The sequence below is a fragment of the Platichthys flesus genome, chromosome 20 (genome assembly GCF_949316205.1).
Source record: "Platichthys flesus chromosome 20, fPlaFle2.1, whole genome shotgun sequence".
Lineage (NCBI taxonomy): Eukaryota > Metazoa > Chordata > Actinopteri > Pleuronectiformes > Pleuronectidae > Platichthys > Platichthys flesus.
Genome location: NC_084964.1, coordinates 11,947,000 through 11,962,770, shown reverse-complemented (window position 1 = coordinate 11,962,770; position 15,771 = coordinate 11,947,000). Strand labels below are relative to the sequence as shown.

Sequence of the window (15,771 nt, the reverse complement as noted above, 5' to 3'; positions counted from 1 at the left end):
TACATATTGAAAAGAATAGGTGACGATATTCCCCCTGTCGGTCAAATGCTTTAGATGCGTCCAAAAAACACCTAAATATTGTGGTGTCATGTCTCCTATACTTACTAACAATTTTCTCCAGTGCAAATATCTACACAAATCTGATCGTCTGTAGTTAAATTATGCATGCTTGAAGTCCTTCCAAGAGAAGTTGCTCTCGTACTTTGGAAAGTGCACTAGCCAGAGCAATTGGTCTGTCATTTTTCCATGCTGGACACTTTTCCAGTTTTGGTCTTGACAACTGACACTAATACGACAGACAACATAGTGCCGGATACTGTGCCACGCATGAGTGGACCAGGAAAACAAACAGCGCTGAGATCCAGTGGCTGGCAGGTTTCAGATGTTCTGCTGTCTCATGGGCGAGGTCACATGCTTTGTTCACTGCTGATTCCTCAATGCTAGATTCCACCTCACCAGGTTCGGACCAACACTGCTAGAAACATCACCTACATTTAATTCTTCACTCTCTACACAATTAAAAATATCTGTGTAATGCTTTCTATATAATTCAGCAATATTTTCAGAACCAGTCACCACATCAATACTGGAAGGGAAGGTCATCTTGCTGTTATTGAAAACCTTAAGCTCTGCACAAGGTTAAAGGACACAATCTTGCTGAAGCTTTTTGGACATAGAAGTCTCCCTCGTGGCCTCCTCGCGTCTTCTAATAAAACCTACTGCATGTTTGAACCCTAGCATTCGCAAGTGTTCAAACTCTGGGCCATGTCAAAAATGCTTTTCATGATAAAACCCAGTTTTTTAAAAGCTTATTTGGCCTCTGACACATATTCATTCCATCGAGGTCTTAAATTATGTTGCTTCACTCCTTTTGGGCCGAACGCTCTACTGGTGCTATTCACAATTTCATCATACATAATACATGCTTCTCAGTCAGGGATTTATAATAGCGGAGATTCTCCTCTAATCTATTTGAATAATTTTTCAACCCCGTGTTTAAGCGATCAGATCATCGTCTCTTTATGGTACATATTGACGCTTACATTGAAGTGGGTGAAGCATAATGCATCTGTGTGTGTGTCTGCCTGTAAGATCTGTTTACACCACGCGGTGGTCACGGATGCTTCTGGGATTCTTCAGGGGTCACAAACCTGCTTTTAGCTTGACCTTTATCCCTGCCCTGAGCTGGAAAGCTAATTCTAACTGGAGACCCCCCCATCATTAATTTATCTGTGGAGAGCGAGAGAGGAGGTGTAACATGTACTGGGGGTGTAACCTCCCACCACCACACCGCCACCTCTGACACATGACATGATGGGGCAGGGGGCTCAGGCCCAAACTAAAGAGATCACTTGCGGGACTACCCTCTATTTTTATCAGCAATAAAAACGCAGTTCCCTCATGACTCAGGAGCTAAGTCAATATTTGGAGATGAAGGCTTGTGGGAATTGATCTGCTCCATCCGAAGGAGGTGAACTCATTATGAAGCTGCTCCCTCCTCACTTTCTCCCTCTGACCTACAACTGCTATGCCTGCATCCACATCACTAGCGCCCTCCCCTCTCTCCCTCCCTCGGCTGCACACATTTCCCACTCGCAGGCATCCTCATGGTGTCTTGTCTCATTGTAATCACTTCATAAAAGTCCCAGGGTGTGTTATCCGGGACCGCACTGTGCTGCAGTTACAGTTGATCTTGCCAGTAACAGAGCCGTTTTTTTTTTTTATGAACCATAACAAGTCATCATAAAAAGTCATTAGCAAACGTCAGGGTCGTAAAAAAGGCCACAGTCGGTCTCAAGAGCCCCACAAGGGCCGTGAACGGAGAGAGATAAAGATGCATCTGTAAGCAGGAAAGAGGAGCGATGGGCAGCTGGGATAAGTGGGACATGTCCTGACCAGGAGTTCTTTTTCAGGGATCACTGCAACCTCACACTTTTGCATGACTGTGCTTGTGTGTGTGTGTGTGTATGTGTGTGTGTGTGTGTGTGTGTGTGTGTGTGTGTGTCTGTCCTTCTGTGCTTTGTTCCCCTCAAATGCCTCCCAGCATTCCTTGCTGGTGAGCATGGAGGGGAGAGTGGTGTTTTGGAGAAAATATTGGATTAGAGAAAAAGAGGCAGAGAGGGAGAAATGAAGGAGAGGGAGAAATATTGACTCCTTCTGGGAAGGAGTGAGACGGCAACGCCTTTCCAATAACCATAAACCCTCTGGGCTGAAAATAGACGAGCCGAATGAATAAACGAATGTGTTCATCCCACATGAGCTCTTCTCTTTCACAGACGGAGGGGAATGGAGGTGACCCCGCCTCCTTCTTTTCTCATCCCCTCCCCTCCCCTCCCCTCCCCTCCCCTCTCTCTCTCTCTCTCTCTCTCTCTCTCTCTCTTCATCTCTCTCCCTCTCTCTCTCTCTCTCTCTCCTCTTTCACTGAGGCCATCATTTCTTCACTATGACGAGAGATATTAACCGGAACAAAACAGGTGTTTATGGGAAACCTTCCCTCAAATGAGGTTTTTTACACACACACACACACACACAAACACATCCACACGCACCCACGCACACACACTTCCCTGGGCAATGCAAAGGTGTTGACATCAGTGCCTGTGAAAAAAGAGTAACATCTGTTTCACATTTCACACTACCCCCCCACTCCACACCAACACCAACCCATATGTAATGGGCCATTCACTCACACACACACACACACACACACACACACACACACACACTGCAGATGCATTGCTCTTAAGGTTTCTTGTCCCTGGTTTCTCAGCTTTTTAAAGGGTCAGTTCACTAGAATGACCCTGAGCAGTGTGCATACCACCACCAAGGCTGAACAGTCCCCTTATGAAACCACGTTTATATTCTCTAGATACAGACTGTCACACACCCTTAAGTTTCAGTACCCTAAACGTGACTGTTTTATTTTTTTCATCGTCATCCATGAATTTTTCTCTAAAAATCTAGGAAAATGTTGCAAAATGTCCCGTCTCACAATGTTTAAGAAGACGGAAAACAAAATCCTGGATCCACCACCGGATTGGTTATTTTCTGACGCATAACACAGCCTTCCACCACAGGTTCAGTATTCTTTGCGTAATCATGCAAACTAACAAACAATGAAGATGCCACAACCTCCTCAGTGATGGTGAATCCCCCCCCCCCCCCTCCTCCCTCTTTCTCTCTCTGGTTGCTGATACATGATTTGGCCAGAAGTATGTGTACAACCAAACACTACACCGATGTGTGATTCAATCACTTTTAAGCCATGAACATTAATCTGCTGCTGTAATGGCCTCCCCTCTTCTGGGAAGGCTCTCCGCAGGACTCTGGAACCTGGTTGCAGGGATTTTTCTCCCATTCAGCCACAATAACAGAAGTGAGGTCAGGCGCCAATGGTGTGCAATAAGGTCTGGCTCAGAGCTGCCGCTCCACTTCAGGCCAAAGGTGTTCGGTAGGGATGAGATCAGAGATCTGTGCAGGCCAAACTCTTCCGCAACAAATTTGGAAAACCATGTCTGTAAAGACCAGGACTGAATCATCGTCCTATTTAATTATTTATATTCAGAATTGCTCCAATGTTGCATAGTGAAGAGATATGTTAAAATGTCTTACTCACTGATCAATAAAGGTGAAAATGCTCCAAAGATATCAAATAATTATCAAATAACAAAAAACAAACTTGCAAAACAAGTGTATCAAGAAGTGTCTAAAATGACAGAAACCATCTCTGAAAACAATATTTTTTACGTGTATTTTGACTTCCACCAATACTGTAGCAGGCCACCAGAGGGCGCTGGTGGTTCTTTGGCTTCACTTTTGGGGAGGTCTCATATTCTGCATCCTTATTAACAGTCTAATCCAAACTCATACCAAACCTTAAGGATAGGGATGTCTCTCTTCTTTTTGCTACACAGGTTCTTTCTGGTTGTATTTGCAAGGTATTCAAGATATCCTTCACTTCTACAGAGGCAAACAGAATTTGGTTGGTGGTTCTCCGGTCATTAAATAATGAAACAGCTTCTCTTGTTTCCAGAGAAGTCGCTGCTTGAAGGGCTTTCGTTGGAAGTCGTTACTACCAAATAAAAATTCCAGATGAAAACACTTGATAGCAAAGTATTCTGGAAAGATTTTAAAATGAGCTGAGTGCTCAAATTAAATTGCATTCACTTATATTGTAGAACCTCTGCACATAAATTGTCTGCATGTCTTGAGGGAGAAAAAATTGTTAACTTCATTTAGATTAGACACTGTAGTAATCAGCTGCAACCACAATCGCCTGTGTGTACTCATTCCTCTCATCCTTCATTCATCCACTCATCCACCTCTCCCCTCTCAGTCGCTCCTTTCTCATTCTGTTCATTCAGCTGTAATTATAGACCATGAGCAGCCTGTGTAAATTCACTTCCGAGAACAGTGGCATCTCTGGCTTTCTTCTTTCTTTTTTTTTCACCTCCTTCTGCTCCATTCATTTACCAGACCTTCAATTCACTTCTCGCAAATCCCCTGCGATCCTGTCACCCTCCTGACCCTGTTCTCACTCCTCCTCCTCCTCCTCTTCATCTTCCTCTCCCACATTGCCCACTCTCCCTCTCTCTCCCCCCTTACTCTCTGGGAAGTCATGTGACTTCTCTGAAGCTGAGCCCTATAAACCAGCAGTACTTGGGGGGCTCAGTGTCTATACAGCTCCGCGATTGGCTCCTGCATTCAGATGCAGTTCACACACACACACACACACACACACACACACACACACACACACACACACACACACACACACACACACACACACACACACACACACACACACACACACACACACACAGCGGACCCCCTGTTTTCTTCTTTCAGGAACAAATGTGATCCATCACATTTAAAAAAAAACAGAGAGAAGGGGGGACGTCTGTGTATGTGTGTGTGTGTTTGTGTGTGTGTACGTGTGTGTGTGTTAGTAAATGCCACCTTATTTAAATAAAGCAGTGGTTATTAGTCTAAATGAGTGGGCTGTTCTCCTGAGGTGAAGTCACTTAAATATGCACACACTGTACCCACTGAAGCCCGAGCAGTGCCTGTTGTCTCACGTTGGAGAACATTGCATCCTGCGGCAGGTCAATAGCTGAATGGACTTAGGACTGACTCAACACTACTCTCAATGTCTGATCTGGCATTGACGGACCATTTCTCCTTTGTGAATGGGTCTGGCATTATATCAGAAAACACTTGCAATCTTTGTGAACAAGTGACCTTTTCGTCCAGGGGTGCCATGAGGTTAGCGGCTTAATTATTCCATGAGAAACTGAATAAGGTACGGCAACTCGGAATTAAAGTAGAGGTTGAAGATCCTCTTGAAAAAGTGGACTATGATAAAGCTTCTATGTCAAGCTGTTTTCAAACAAACGAATCAGCTATCACTAGAAGCGCCCTCGGAGAGCGCATTCCTCCACTGAGGCTAACATCCTATCTTGAAGTGTTTAAAGAAGTGAACAAAAATAATCAAATCCACTCCGACAGTTGAAGGGTTGTTTCTTGGCTCACACTCTTCCATGAATTTTTAAGAAAATCTGTTTTTTTGCGTTATCCAGTTCCCATTACGTCTTTCCTTCTTCCCTCGTATGTTTTCCTTCTCTCCTCATGTCTTCCCTCGTTGTGTTTGTGTCCCTTGAATGAAAAACTGAATGTTTCTTACACTTCACTCCTAATAATAAACCATAGTACTACCTCAGTTGAATAGTAGATTAGAGTCTGCAGCACTGCTCCTTGCACTGTAGGTATAAATCATAGGCGTTGTCATTCATTCATGACCAAAAAAAAAAATTGCTCACCACATATGTATGCGTGTGTGCTCTTGTGTGTGTCTGCTCCAGTCTCAAGTTCACATTATTACGCAGGCCTGTTTTACTGGCTGAGGGGACACAGTGACACCTGAGAGCGTTCGAGGGTTTGGTCCGAGGCCACGCCGTTACTGTAAGCCATTTGGCATCTGAGCTTCTCTGCTGCTATACGCGGCTCGCGCACAGCTGTGAGTGGAGAGCAAAAACAACAGAGAAAAACAAATCCCCCTCTGATAAAGAAGCATCCACTACTGCAGTCCTCCCCGACTGCCCGGTTTCGTGCACTTCAGGTCGTGTGTGGTAGTTTTCTTTGTTCCTCCAGGCACACGCACGCCCGCTAGGCTGTCCAGGTGTTACGGGAAAAACGACTTCACCGATGATTTCAGCGAAAATAAAGTTAGTCACAATGACGTTCAAATGCTGTGGAGAAGGAGAGTGTGTGTGTGTGTATGTAAGGGGGGTTGGGGAATAGTCAGCTTAGAAAAATATTGTGGTTTGAGTGTGTGTGTGTGTGTCACAGTGATCTGGTCGATGAGTGCAGGTCAAGACATCGCTGGTTTTGCAGGCTTGTGCACACAGAATACATGCACATGTCTGTGAGTGCATCTGACCATCTGTATGCTTCCCATATGGTTTTTATTGATCCATGTCCCAGTTATGCCCCTCACACTCCCTCTCGTTCTCTCCGTCTCTCTCTCTCTCTCTGTGCGTTGATGGTGAAGGAATGATGGAATGCTGGAGGGTAAATCTCTGGTTTCCTGGAAGCTGGTCTGGCTTTATCAGAAGCGGCTGTGACAATACTTGGGCTGATGGGCCAACCAATCGTCTTTCCTATAACCGCCGATCGGCCAACAAAAAGCCTTCCTGGAAGGAATAATCAGCAAACCGGAGGCCCTTCCTGGAAGCCCACTGAGGATCGCTCGTCGCAGGGCATATTCTAAACCCTTTAATATTCTTTCCACCTTCCATGCTCGACACGGTTGACATTGGCCCCGGCTCAAAAGTAAAATGAAACTTTGAATAACACGTTGATTTTAATTAAACAAGGGGGGGGGGGGGGGGGTTATCAGTCAAACCAGCTCGTTCACTGGTTCACACCCCCCCCCCCCCGCTCCACTTGCCTCACATTTCCTAATGCTGCATTAAAATGTCAGAATTAAAACTATCAGGGGCGGCGCCCGAAACGTTGGTGTGAATGTTTTCATTGTTGAAGGGGGGGAAAAAACAACAGCGTCCAAACCGAGCTCAGTTGTTTGAGAGCTGGGTGTTGCGCTTGGCCAGGGACACTGTTGACAACTGTTGAGCTGGACACGGCAAGTCATTACCCGAAAAAGTGAATCATGGTGGAAAGACTTTCTGTGAGCGTGTGAGATTCGTAAGAGGAGCGAAGGACACAGGCAAAAATATTCCAGCCCCGCTAACCAGGCAACTACGGGGAACACAGAATGAGTCACAGCGAGCTGAGCTGGCTTATTTAGACAATGTGTGAGTGTGTGTGTGTGTGCATGTGTGTGTTTATGTGTGCAAAACTGGATTATTCTGGTTGGATTTTTGGAAGAAGACTCACTGGTTCTTGTTTGTCTCTTGAAATACGTCATTTTTGTCTGGAAGTGTCCACAAAGAGTATCACACACCCACACACATGTTGGCACAACCATTCATATTAGGACTTTGCATTGACTTCCTTATACCTAACCTTAACCATGACCGTACCTAACCATAATTCTCAGCTTGGTCTTGACCTTAACCAGGACCTCAGAGGACTGGCCTTTGTTCCCCATGAGGTCAGTGGTTGTACTGGAAAAGGTCCTTAGGTTGGAACAAAAACAAGTACACACATACACACACACACTGCAAATTAATTCACATTTTTTCCGGTAAGGGTCATAGCAGCATAAGGAAGTGAGGCTCACTTTTTGAATCATTGTTATTACCTGAACTGAGAAAAAGGAGTAAAAACTGTTATTACACATCGTCCTGTCTCCTATCCATATGAAGTGTGTGTGTGTGTGTGTGTGTGTCTGTGTGTATGTCTTTGTGTCTTTGTGGATGTATGTATTATCATGTCAGTGACCATTTTTTGTACTTGCTGTGGAAATCATGAGCAATTCAGTATCATATCGCATTACTGATTAATGTTTTGACCTGAACTTAATACTCTGGCCGCATTAATTCTTCAGATGGAGTCCCCCCATCTACACACACACACACACACACACACACACACACATACACACACACTCTCACACACAAACGGACACCTCATTCGCTCTTTCTCATACACACACTAACACCAGGCAAGCCGTAAAATCTCAACCCAATTAAAGTGCCTCTTTCCTGGAAGCCAGCCTCAGACAGAACACTAGGTATGCAGGGAATGGGAACCGTGTGTGTGTGTGTGTGTGTGTGTATGAGAGAGAGAGAGAGAGAGAGAGAGAGAGAGAGAGAGAGAGAGAGAGAGAGAGAGAGAGAGAGAGAGGGAGAGAGAGAGAGAGAGAGAGAGCGAGAGGAGCACACAGACATGAAGAAGGTCACCCCTTGCTTAATTTTACCAACAGCAATCCAGCTCCACCAACCTCTTACACACACACTTTACATTGGCTGCACACTAAAACCACAGGGCGTCATAAATCTCCTTCGCCTCATGGACTCTCTCACCTATTTGACCTCACACAGACAAACACAAACACAAACACACACTCACACACAAACGAGCACACGTACGTATATGTCCACTCACTCTCCTGAGGACACCATCCTCACTCAGACCCTCAGGCAGGATGTATAAAGCCCTGCTGCATTCCTTTCCAGTTAGGTCCAGCCCAAAGTGAGTTCTCTACACAGTAACTGCAGTGTCAAAGTGTACGTGTGTGTGTGTGTGTGTGCGTGCGATGCCGTTGACTCGGCTGTGCGCTTCTGAGAATCCCTTTGTTACTCTAGTTAGTACATCTGCACTGCATGTACGACAAAATCTTAGCCCCTCCCTTTACTATACGCCTGATGCCTATGGAATGTGCCCCACAATGCTCCAGCATAGAAAAGAAGAAGTGATGATTGCAGTCATTTTGACCCTGTGATGTGTGTGCGTCCTCCTCGTGCAGCCTGGAGCCCGGCGTGGCTCTTTGTAGAGCGTCAGCCGGGTAAACACTTCTTTGTTAAACTAGGAAATCCCATTTGTCAATAAATAATCTTGTTGAGGCCGGGCATTGCTGGAATACAGACCGCCTCACAATGCATTACGGTAAGTTAGAGTTGATCCAGTCAATATTGACTCACAGAAGTACGAGAGAAAAAAAAAAAGGGAAAAAAAAGAGAAGCAGCCCAGCAGGCAGAGAGACACAAAGTGAAGTAACACACAGGGCAAATGCATTGACTTTTGTAAAAATAGTGCTCTTTAATATAAATTATTGAAATATTTTAGAAATATAAATATGTGCAACGTTCCTTTTCATTTATTTTTTTTATGTAATGCTTTGTTATTTCAGAGAGTACAGCTTGTATTTTTGCCAGACTAGTGGCCAGCCTTTTTGCAAGAGAGTCTTTATAAAAGACAAATGATTCACACACTCACACACGTGCGGTCCATTGCTGCGACACATGTTCAAACTCGGGTGTTGATGAAGAGGAAATAAGACGGAGATCTGACCAAATCTGTGAACGATATGGCAAAGCGTCAAGCGCTCAAGTGGCCACAGTGACATCACCGAGTGTTAGGATGTGAAAAGGCTTCCACTCCAATATGGACCACAGGTAAGTACGAGCACTGGTCGAACACAGAAACAACAATTTTGATCAAATCTGAGTCTTACACGTTTTTTTTACAAAAAGGCTTTTTTCTTGAGAGAATTGCTTTAGTCTCGTGTTCCCATGACATTCAGACAAACCCCACGGCCCGCTCCTGCTTCAGAGGTAACAATGGAAGGGAGATGGGGCGAGAAAACCTTTTTTCTAAAGTTACAGGATATCAACAAAATGGTTCATGTCCTCTATTGTCTCCTTCATGAGTGGCGATTTAAGAAATCCAGGGGGGGGGGGGTACAGGGCAGACAGACACGCACTCACACCGACACATTTCCAAATAACAGTATTAAGACTTCAAACTTTCTTTTTTCACATGGGGCTTCTTGGCCAACCTTGGATGTGTGTGAGCAGGAGCAGCGTCCTGCTGAGCTGTATCATTTCCCACAAGTCTGCGACATCAATCCAGTCAGTGTTTTTGTTTAGCTGTGTACCAGTATGTCTCCTCCCCCTTCTCCCCGCACACCCCGGCCCCCTCCCCACTTTTTCTGTCCTCTTCAATTTCCTCTTTCCTAATCCCTCTTCCCGCTACTCGTTCTCCTTCGCTCGGTCCCTCTCCTCACTCTTCCCCCGATCTCCAGGATCGTCGTCGTCAGTTCCCTTTACAGTGTCACTGACATATTTCCAGCCAGCTTGGATAAAAATAAGCACTGATGTTTTCTTTGGTCCCGTGCCAGGGCTTTTGTCTCCGTAACAAGCTTTTGTCTCGGCAACAGCGGTCTGCTTTGTGTCCCTGTCAGGGCGCACATGCAACTCCGTAAAACAAAATCAAAAGTCGGGACAGGGGCTGGCTAATGGAGGAGAAACGAGATACAAGCAGGAGATGGGAGAGAAGATGCTTTGTAATGGGTTTTCATCTTTTTGTTCCCACGTGCACAAATCCTTTATGTGGGCCTGTACCTGTGTGCGTGTGTGTGTGTGTGTGTGTGTGTGTGGAGCTGGCATGAATGACTGCCTCTCTCCCCTCAATGAGCCAACACTTGCGGGAAGCAGCCATGGAAATGTGTGCGCCACCACAACACACAAATACACCCACAGTCAGACAAACAAATACTTTGAGTCCTCTGCTTTGAGTCCCTTGTTTGAACTTTGCCTTTTTCCTCGGAAACTCGTCCGTGCTTCACCCCCTCCCTCCACTGCGCCTCCTTTCCTTTCTCTCCGGGGATCAAAAGGGTTGTAAATGTCAGGCTGACCGGGGGGGGGCGACGAGAGGTTTCCGCGAACCCCGCGGGGATCACTGGTGCCGTATTGATCGCGCTGCCACTGTCATCGTTAAAATCGACCACTTGGGTTAATCTTCTATGAGGCTCTGCTCTGCGTCCGAGGCGGTCATAGGAAAAACCCTGACCCCTGACCCTGGGCTTCGTCTGCCACTCACATTGGTAGCGGTCAGTTTTTTTGCAACATGGGATGGACGAGGTAATCATTGGTTAACCCAAATTGCACTCCTCATTCCAGACCCCAGGTCAGTCGCTTTCCCGTCAGCGTTGAGACACATCTGGGATAAGCTGATTCTGGCTACAATGAGAAACTAACCTCACATTGGCATCTAAGGCTAAATCTGGTCAGTCTCTGGTGGAGGCTGTGCCGTCCTCTAGGCTGCTGGTCCATGTCGACGGACCGCTGCAGTTCCTGTCAGTCATATCGGAGCATCATACTCCTCCAGGAAGTCTCTAAGTGTGTGAGGGAGCTGCTCCGCTCGCTCCGAGCCCAGGCCTTGGTTGTTCAAGGTCCTCCTGCACATGTGCTGCAAAGACGAGAGAGAGGTCGAGAGGGGTCGCCGCAACTCCAGTGGGATCCTCTCTCCGCCAGTGTGAATCAGATAAACGTTGCACCCTTTAATTTCTGCCGAGTTGCCCCCACACGCCCCGTCTCTGCTCCTTCCAGCGTCCAGCCCTTTCCCCATGTAGTGCGCTATGAGTTTCAGCACGCAATCGAACTGCGGTGGCACTTGGGTGTTTTGGGTGTCTGGCTGTAAGAAGAATCCACCTCCCTCGCTGTGGATTCTCAGGTTCTTGGTTCCTCGAGCCGTCTGCACAGACAGGGTGAAGAAATGGTGGTGGTCCGAGGAGTCCCGGATCAGGAAAGTGCCGGGCGATTCCGAGCGCAGCAGGGAGCTGGCCTCTCGTCCTCCAACAGCCCCCCAGTAAAACCCACTCTCCTGGAGCTTATGCAATGCACGCATTACCTGGAATAGGCACAGAGAAACTCCATTATTAGATGTTATCAGCCACGGTGAACTTTTAAACTTTATAAACTTTATTACTAAATACACACAGGCATTTCTCTTGACACTCCGGTGAGACTGACCTGTTGGTAGTGTGCGTGTGAGCTGAAGGGCTTGTAGTGATGTGGGGTAAAGTTGGAACCCTGAACTCGGTCCACTGGAGGGGGCACACCGCTCATGGCGAGGGGATTGCGTCCGCCGAGGGCTACCATGGCGCCATGGCCCCCTGCCTCCGCCTGCTGGTCGAGAGGCAGGGGGCCCAGGACGGGAGTGCCGAGGCAGACAGGTGGAAGTGAGTCCGGGGCAGAGGGAGAGGAACAGGAGGGCGAGAGGGGCGAGGGCGGCTGGGTCACACACCGGGTCCAGGGCCCCGGGGTAGAGGAGTCTGATGCATCCAGAGAGGGGCTGGGAGAGAGCACCTAAACACAGCTGGGAGGGAAGGATGCAGCATAGATTAGACATTTGCTTCAGTATAGAAGCTGATGCACACACAAATACACAATCCCTCCACAGTGGGGCAACACACTCTGTGACAACTTTACACTTCCACCCACTGCAGCTCACCCCCATAAAACGCAGCTACATGGCGACTATGACACATGCACAAGGCAGGACCGTGCAGGTTATATTTAGTTTCGATGAAGCCTCGCTTATTCACGCTGGTAGAGACAGACAGCAACTGGATCCTGATTGCTTTCAATTGTGTTCCATCGGGAGCACCGCAACACGGGTTGTCACAAACGGGGTCACATGGTGGAAGAGTCCGGCGCGCTACTCTTCCCCACAATCCCCCCTGTACCCCTCTCCGTTATTCACTATATAATAACCGAGGTTCCCCGTTATCCGGTTTCACCCCGGGCTACGGGGGAAGCTGTCCCGGCTGGTGTGGGGCTCAGCTCCGGAGGCTGGAGGACAGTGCGGGACGCGGGGATGGAGGCGGAGGAGGCGCCATGACGATTCAGAACCGTTTACAAGGGTCGCCGGTCCACTACTTTCAGCTGAGCCGGCTGCTCCGCAACAGGAGCCGGCCAGCCTCCCGTGTTTCTCCCCAGCCCCCCCGGCTCCTCCTCTGCCTCACCGCCGACACGAACCGAAGTGGAACCCCCGCTTCTCATCGTCTCCCCGCGGCGGTCCTGCAACTTACCTTGCGGATTTGTTCGACCCCGCGCCGCAGCCGCTCGTCGCCAAAGCAGAACAAATGCAAACTACCCGAGAGTAGTGCCAGATGAATGATTAACTCAGGCATTAAAATGCAAAGAGAAGGAGATGAAATATCCGATGAAAGGGTGTAGGGGCTCGGGTCCTGAGCGGAGGAATGCGGCGGCGCTCCGGAGGAGTCGGGTCCGTGTGTGGAGGAAGGTTACTGGAGGTTGTTCCAGTGAGTGAAGCCGTAAGGCCCCGCCTCCTCAGCGCAGAGGGCTCTTCCAGTAAACACACGCGCGCACGCACTCACGCAAAGAACAGGAACACGTGCTCGCGCTCTTTCTTTTCTTTTTTTTTTCTCTCCCCCCCCCCCACCCGTGGAAGGTTGCCAACACACAATCAGCGTGATCTCTCTCTCCGGAGCTGTTTCCTGGTACCGCTGCTTCCCTGCGACTCCGCAAGGTGAAAAAGTTAAAAGCTCCGCATGTGGAAGGGAATAAAACCATATTCAGTGAAATCCTGGTGTGTGTGTGTGTGTGTGTGTGTGTGTGTGTGTGTGTGTGTGTGTGTGTTTGGGCTCAGGCTTTTGTAGACTAATGTGATGAAGGTGGAGTTGTCAGATGAGGTTTTATTGCAGTGGTTCCCAAACTAGTGGGTTGTGACCTCCGATAGGAAGGGGGTCAGGACACACAGAAGGAGGGTCTCAAGGTGATTTCCAGTAATCAAATACTGTAATATTTATTTAAGAGTACCTCACAATGTTAAAAGCTGTTTTAAAGCAAAACAAAACACAACTCTTAAAGGGATAGATCATCCAAAAATGAAAATCCGCTCATTATCTACTCGTCACTATGCCGATGGAGGGGGTTTGGTGTTTTGAGTGTTTTAGTCCACAAAACACTTCTGGAGTATCAGAGGTAGAAGCCAAACAGCGTTGAAGCCAAATCCAATACAAGAGTCCAGTGTATGTCTGAAAGCAGTTTATGAGACTACATTATCTGGAGTCTCTCCAGCCAGGCCCCTGGTAAAAACTCCAGATAATGTCCGAGCCCATGTGAGGAGGCAGCAGGAGATGTTCTGGAGGACTCACAGTGAGCAAGTGGCTATACCGAGGACGTTTCTCATACACTGCAGGTGCAAAAATGATAAAAGAAATAGAGAAAACACCATAATGCCATAATCGTTCCGAAGTAAGCAAAACTTGTTCAACGTACAATAATAAAGCCTTGCAAATAAAGATCGGCCACCAGCTTTTTCTAGGTCTCCATGTGACTCCAGAGGTGATGGAGACAGATGAGCATCGGCTGCAGCAGGTCAGTTTACAGCAGCGCCACAGGAAACACTACCACATGTGCACATATCTAGGATTTATTGTGAACCAGCTTAAATCAATATGCTTAGGGATAATGGGGGTCACATGTGTTGCTGGGGTGATTTTTTTTCGGGGGGGGGGAGCTGAAAAGTTAAGGAACTGCTGTTCTAATGAAAGCCGTTCATAGTTTATATCACCACTCTACTATAGATACCAGATACCAATGTAAACACTAACTTCGTGAAAAGTAGGAACTTGTGTCACATCCAGTGCTGCCCGGACGTGAACAGAGTGAGGCTATTTGAACACTGCATGGTGCGGACATGTGGTCTAGTAAACTTACAAGCCCAAATAACACAGGTAAATAATATAACTTGGCCTATCTGACCGTAGCAGATTTGAGTAAACAGCAGTTTTACAGAATCAAAAGGAGCATTTATATCAGAAGTAAAGCCGGACCGATATGGCTTTTTTTGGGGATGAAGACAATATCAGAAAACAGTTCTGTAACCGATATATATAGATCGATATTTATGTGTTGAAAAAATAGTTGGCAATGATTCCTAAGATGTTGTTACCAAACCCTTTTTGACAAAGAAACATAATCGAGGCTTGACATTTAACACTTAAAACATAAACAACTATAAATTAAAAGAAAACACAAATGCAACCAATCACAAAAAACATATGGATAATAAATGATCAAATGTAAACATGGTTGTAGATCTTTAAACATTAGTTTTGGAGTATAAAGTAGACTATTTCTCTCTGCAAAGTGGTGAAGTAACAGCCTTGAGAAGCACAAACAAGGAAAGAAGCAAAGCCCAATAGTAAACTTCTACCTCTGGATAGATATTTGCTCAATAACCCAGTCTTTTGGAATATGTACGTTGCTGTTTATTGCTATTGAAAGTCATATTATTTCATAGTATCTTGTCTCTAATGTTGCTGTAATATGCAATTTTTTTCAACGAGAATTGAATAAAGTCTGGTGATGGAATATATGTCAGAGATGATTCACATCTAACCTGCTACAAGCTGGCTATTGTTTAAAGATAGGGTCCCCAGGGCCCTTGTTTTGTTCCAGGAAGCATCTGACTTATTGTTAGTGCTCTTGAGCAACAAACCTGCCGGACTGCTCTACCAGTAAGCCTGACCTGAAATACTATGTCACAAGTCCTGCATTGTGTGTGTGTGTGTGTGTGTGTGTATATAAATGTAGTATATGTGAGTGTTTGTGTGTGTGTATGTCAACCAAATGCACTGCTGGTATATGTAAACAAAGGCCTCTGTTACTGTTATCGTATCATTATTTTATTAAAGTTTTTTTTCATAATAATAATTATCTACATCTACGATTTATCATGTCACGCAAGTTGTAATGAGGTGTTTAGATCATTACTGGGATAAGGTTATTATTATAAATGGTAATTCTACCACTAAAACAACAACTACTACTACTA

The 15,771-nt window shown here is 46.4% G+C and overlaps 1 protein-coding gene across 1 annotated transcript; it reads right to left on the bottom strand.

The window, feature by feature from the left end:
* Positions 1-9,197: 9,197 nt before the first annotated feature.
* Positions 9,198-13,306, bottom strand: LOC133975990 (suppressor of cytokine signaling 3-like). Its single transcript, XM_062414050.1, has 3 exons — positions 12,998-13,306; positions 11,937-12,282; positions 9,198-11,814 (listed from the first exon to the last, which is right to left on the bottom strand). Exons 2-3 carry the CDS (start codon positions 12,063-12,065, stop codon positions 11,266-11,268), a joined length of 678 nt encoding a protein of 225 aa, XP_062270034.1. The 5' UTR covers positions 12,066-12,282; positions 12,998-13,306; the 3' UTR covers positions 9,198-11,265.
* Between the last annotated feature and the right edge of the window lie 2,465 nt (positions 13,307-15,771).

What these genes read in the sequence shown, in the direction of transcription:
- LOC133975990 (XM_062414050.1), bottom strand. Translation starts at nt 12,065, where the DNA reads ATGGTAGCCCTCGGCGGACGCAATCCCCTCGCCATGAGCGGTGTGCCC. An exon ending in CACACGCACACTACCAACAG is followed by an intron (nt 11,815 to 11,936) that starts GTCAGTCTCACC and finishes TGCCTATTCCAG; the next exon opens with GTAATGCGTGCATTGCATAA.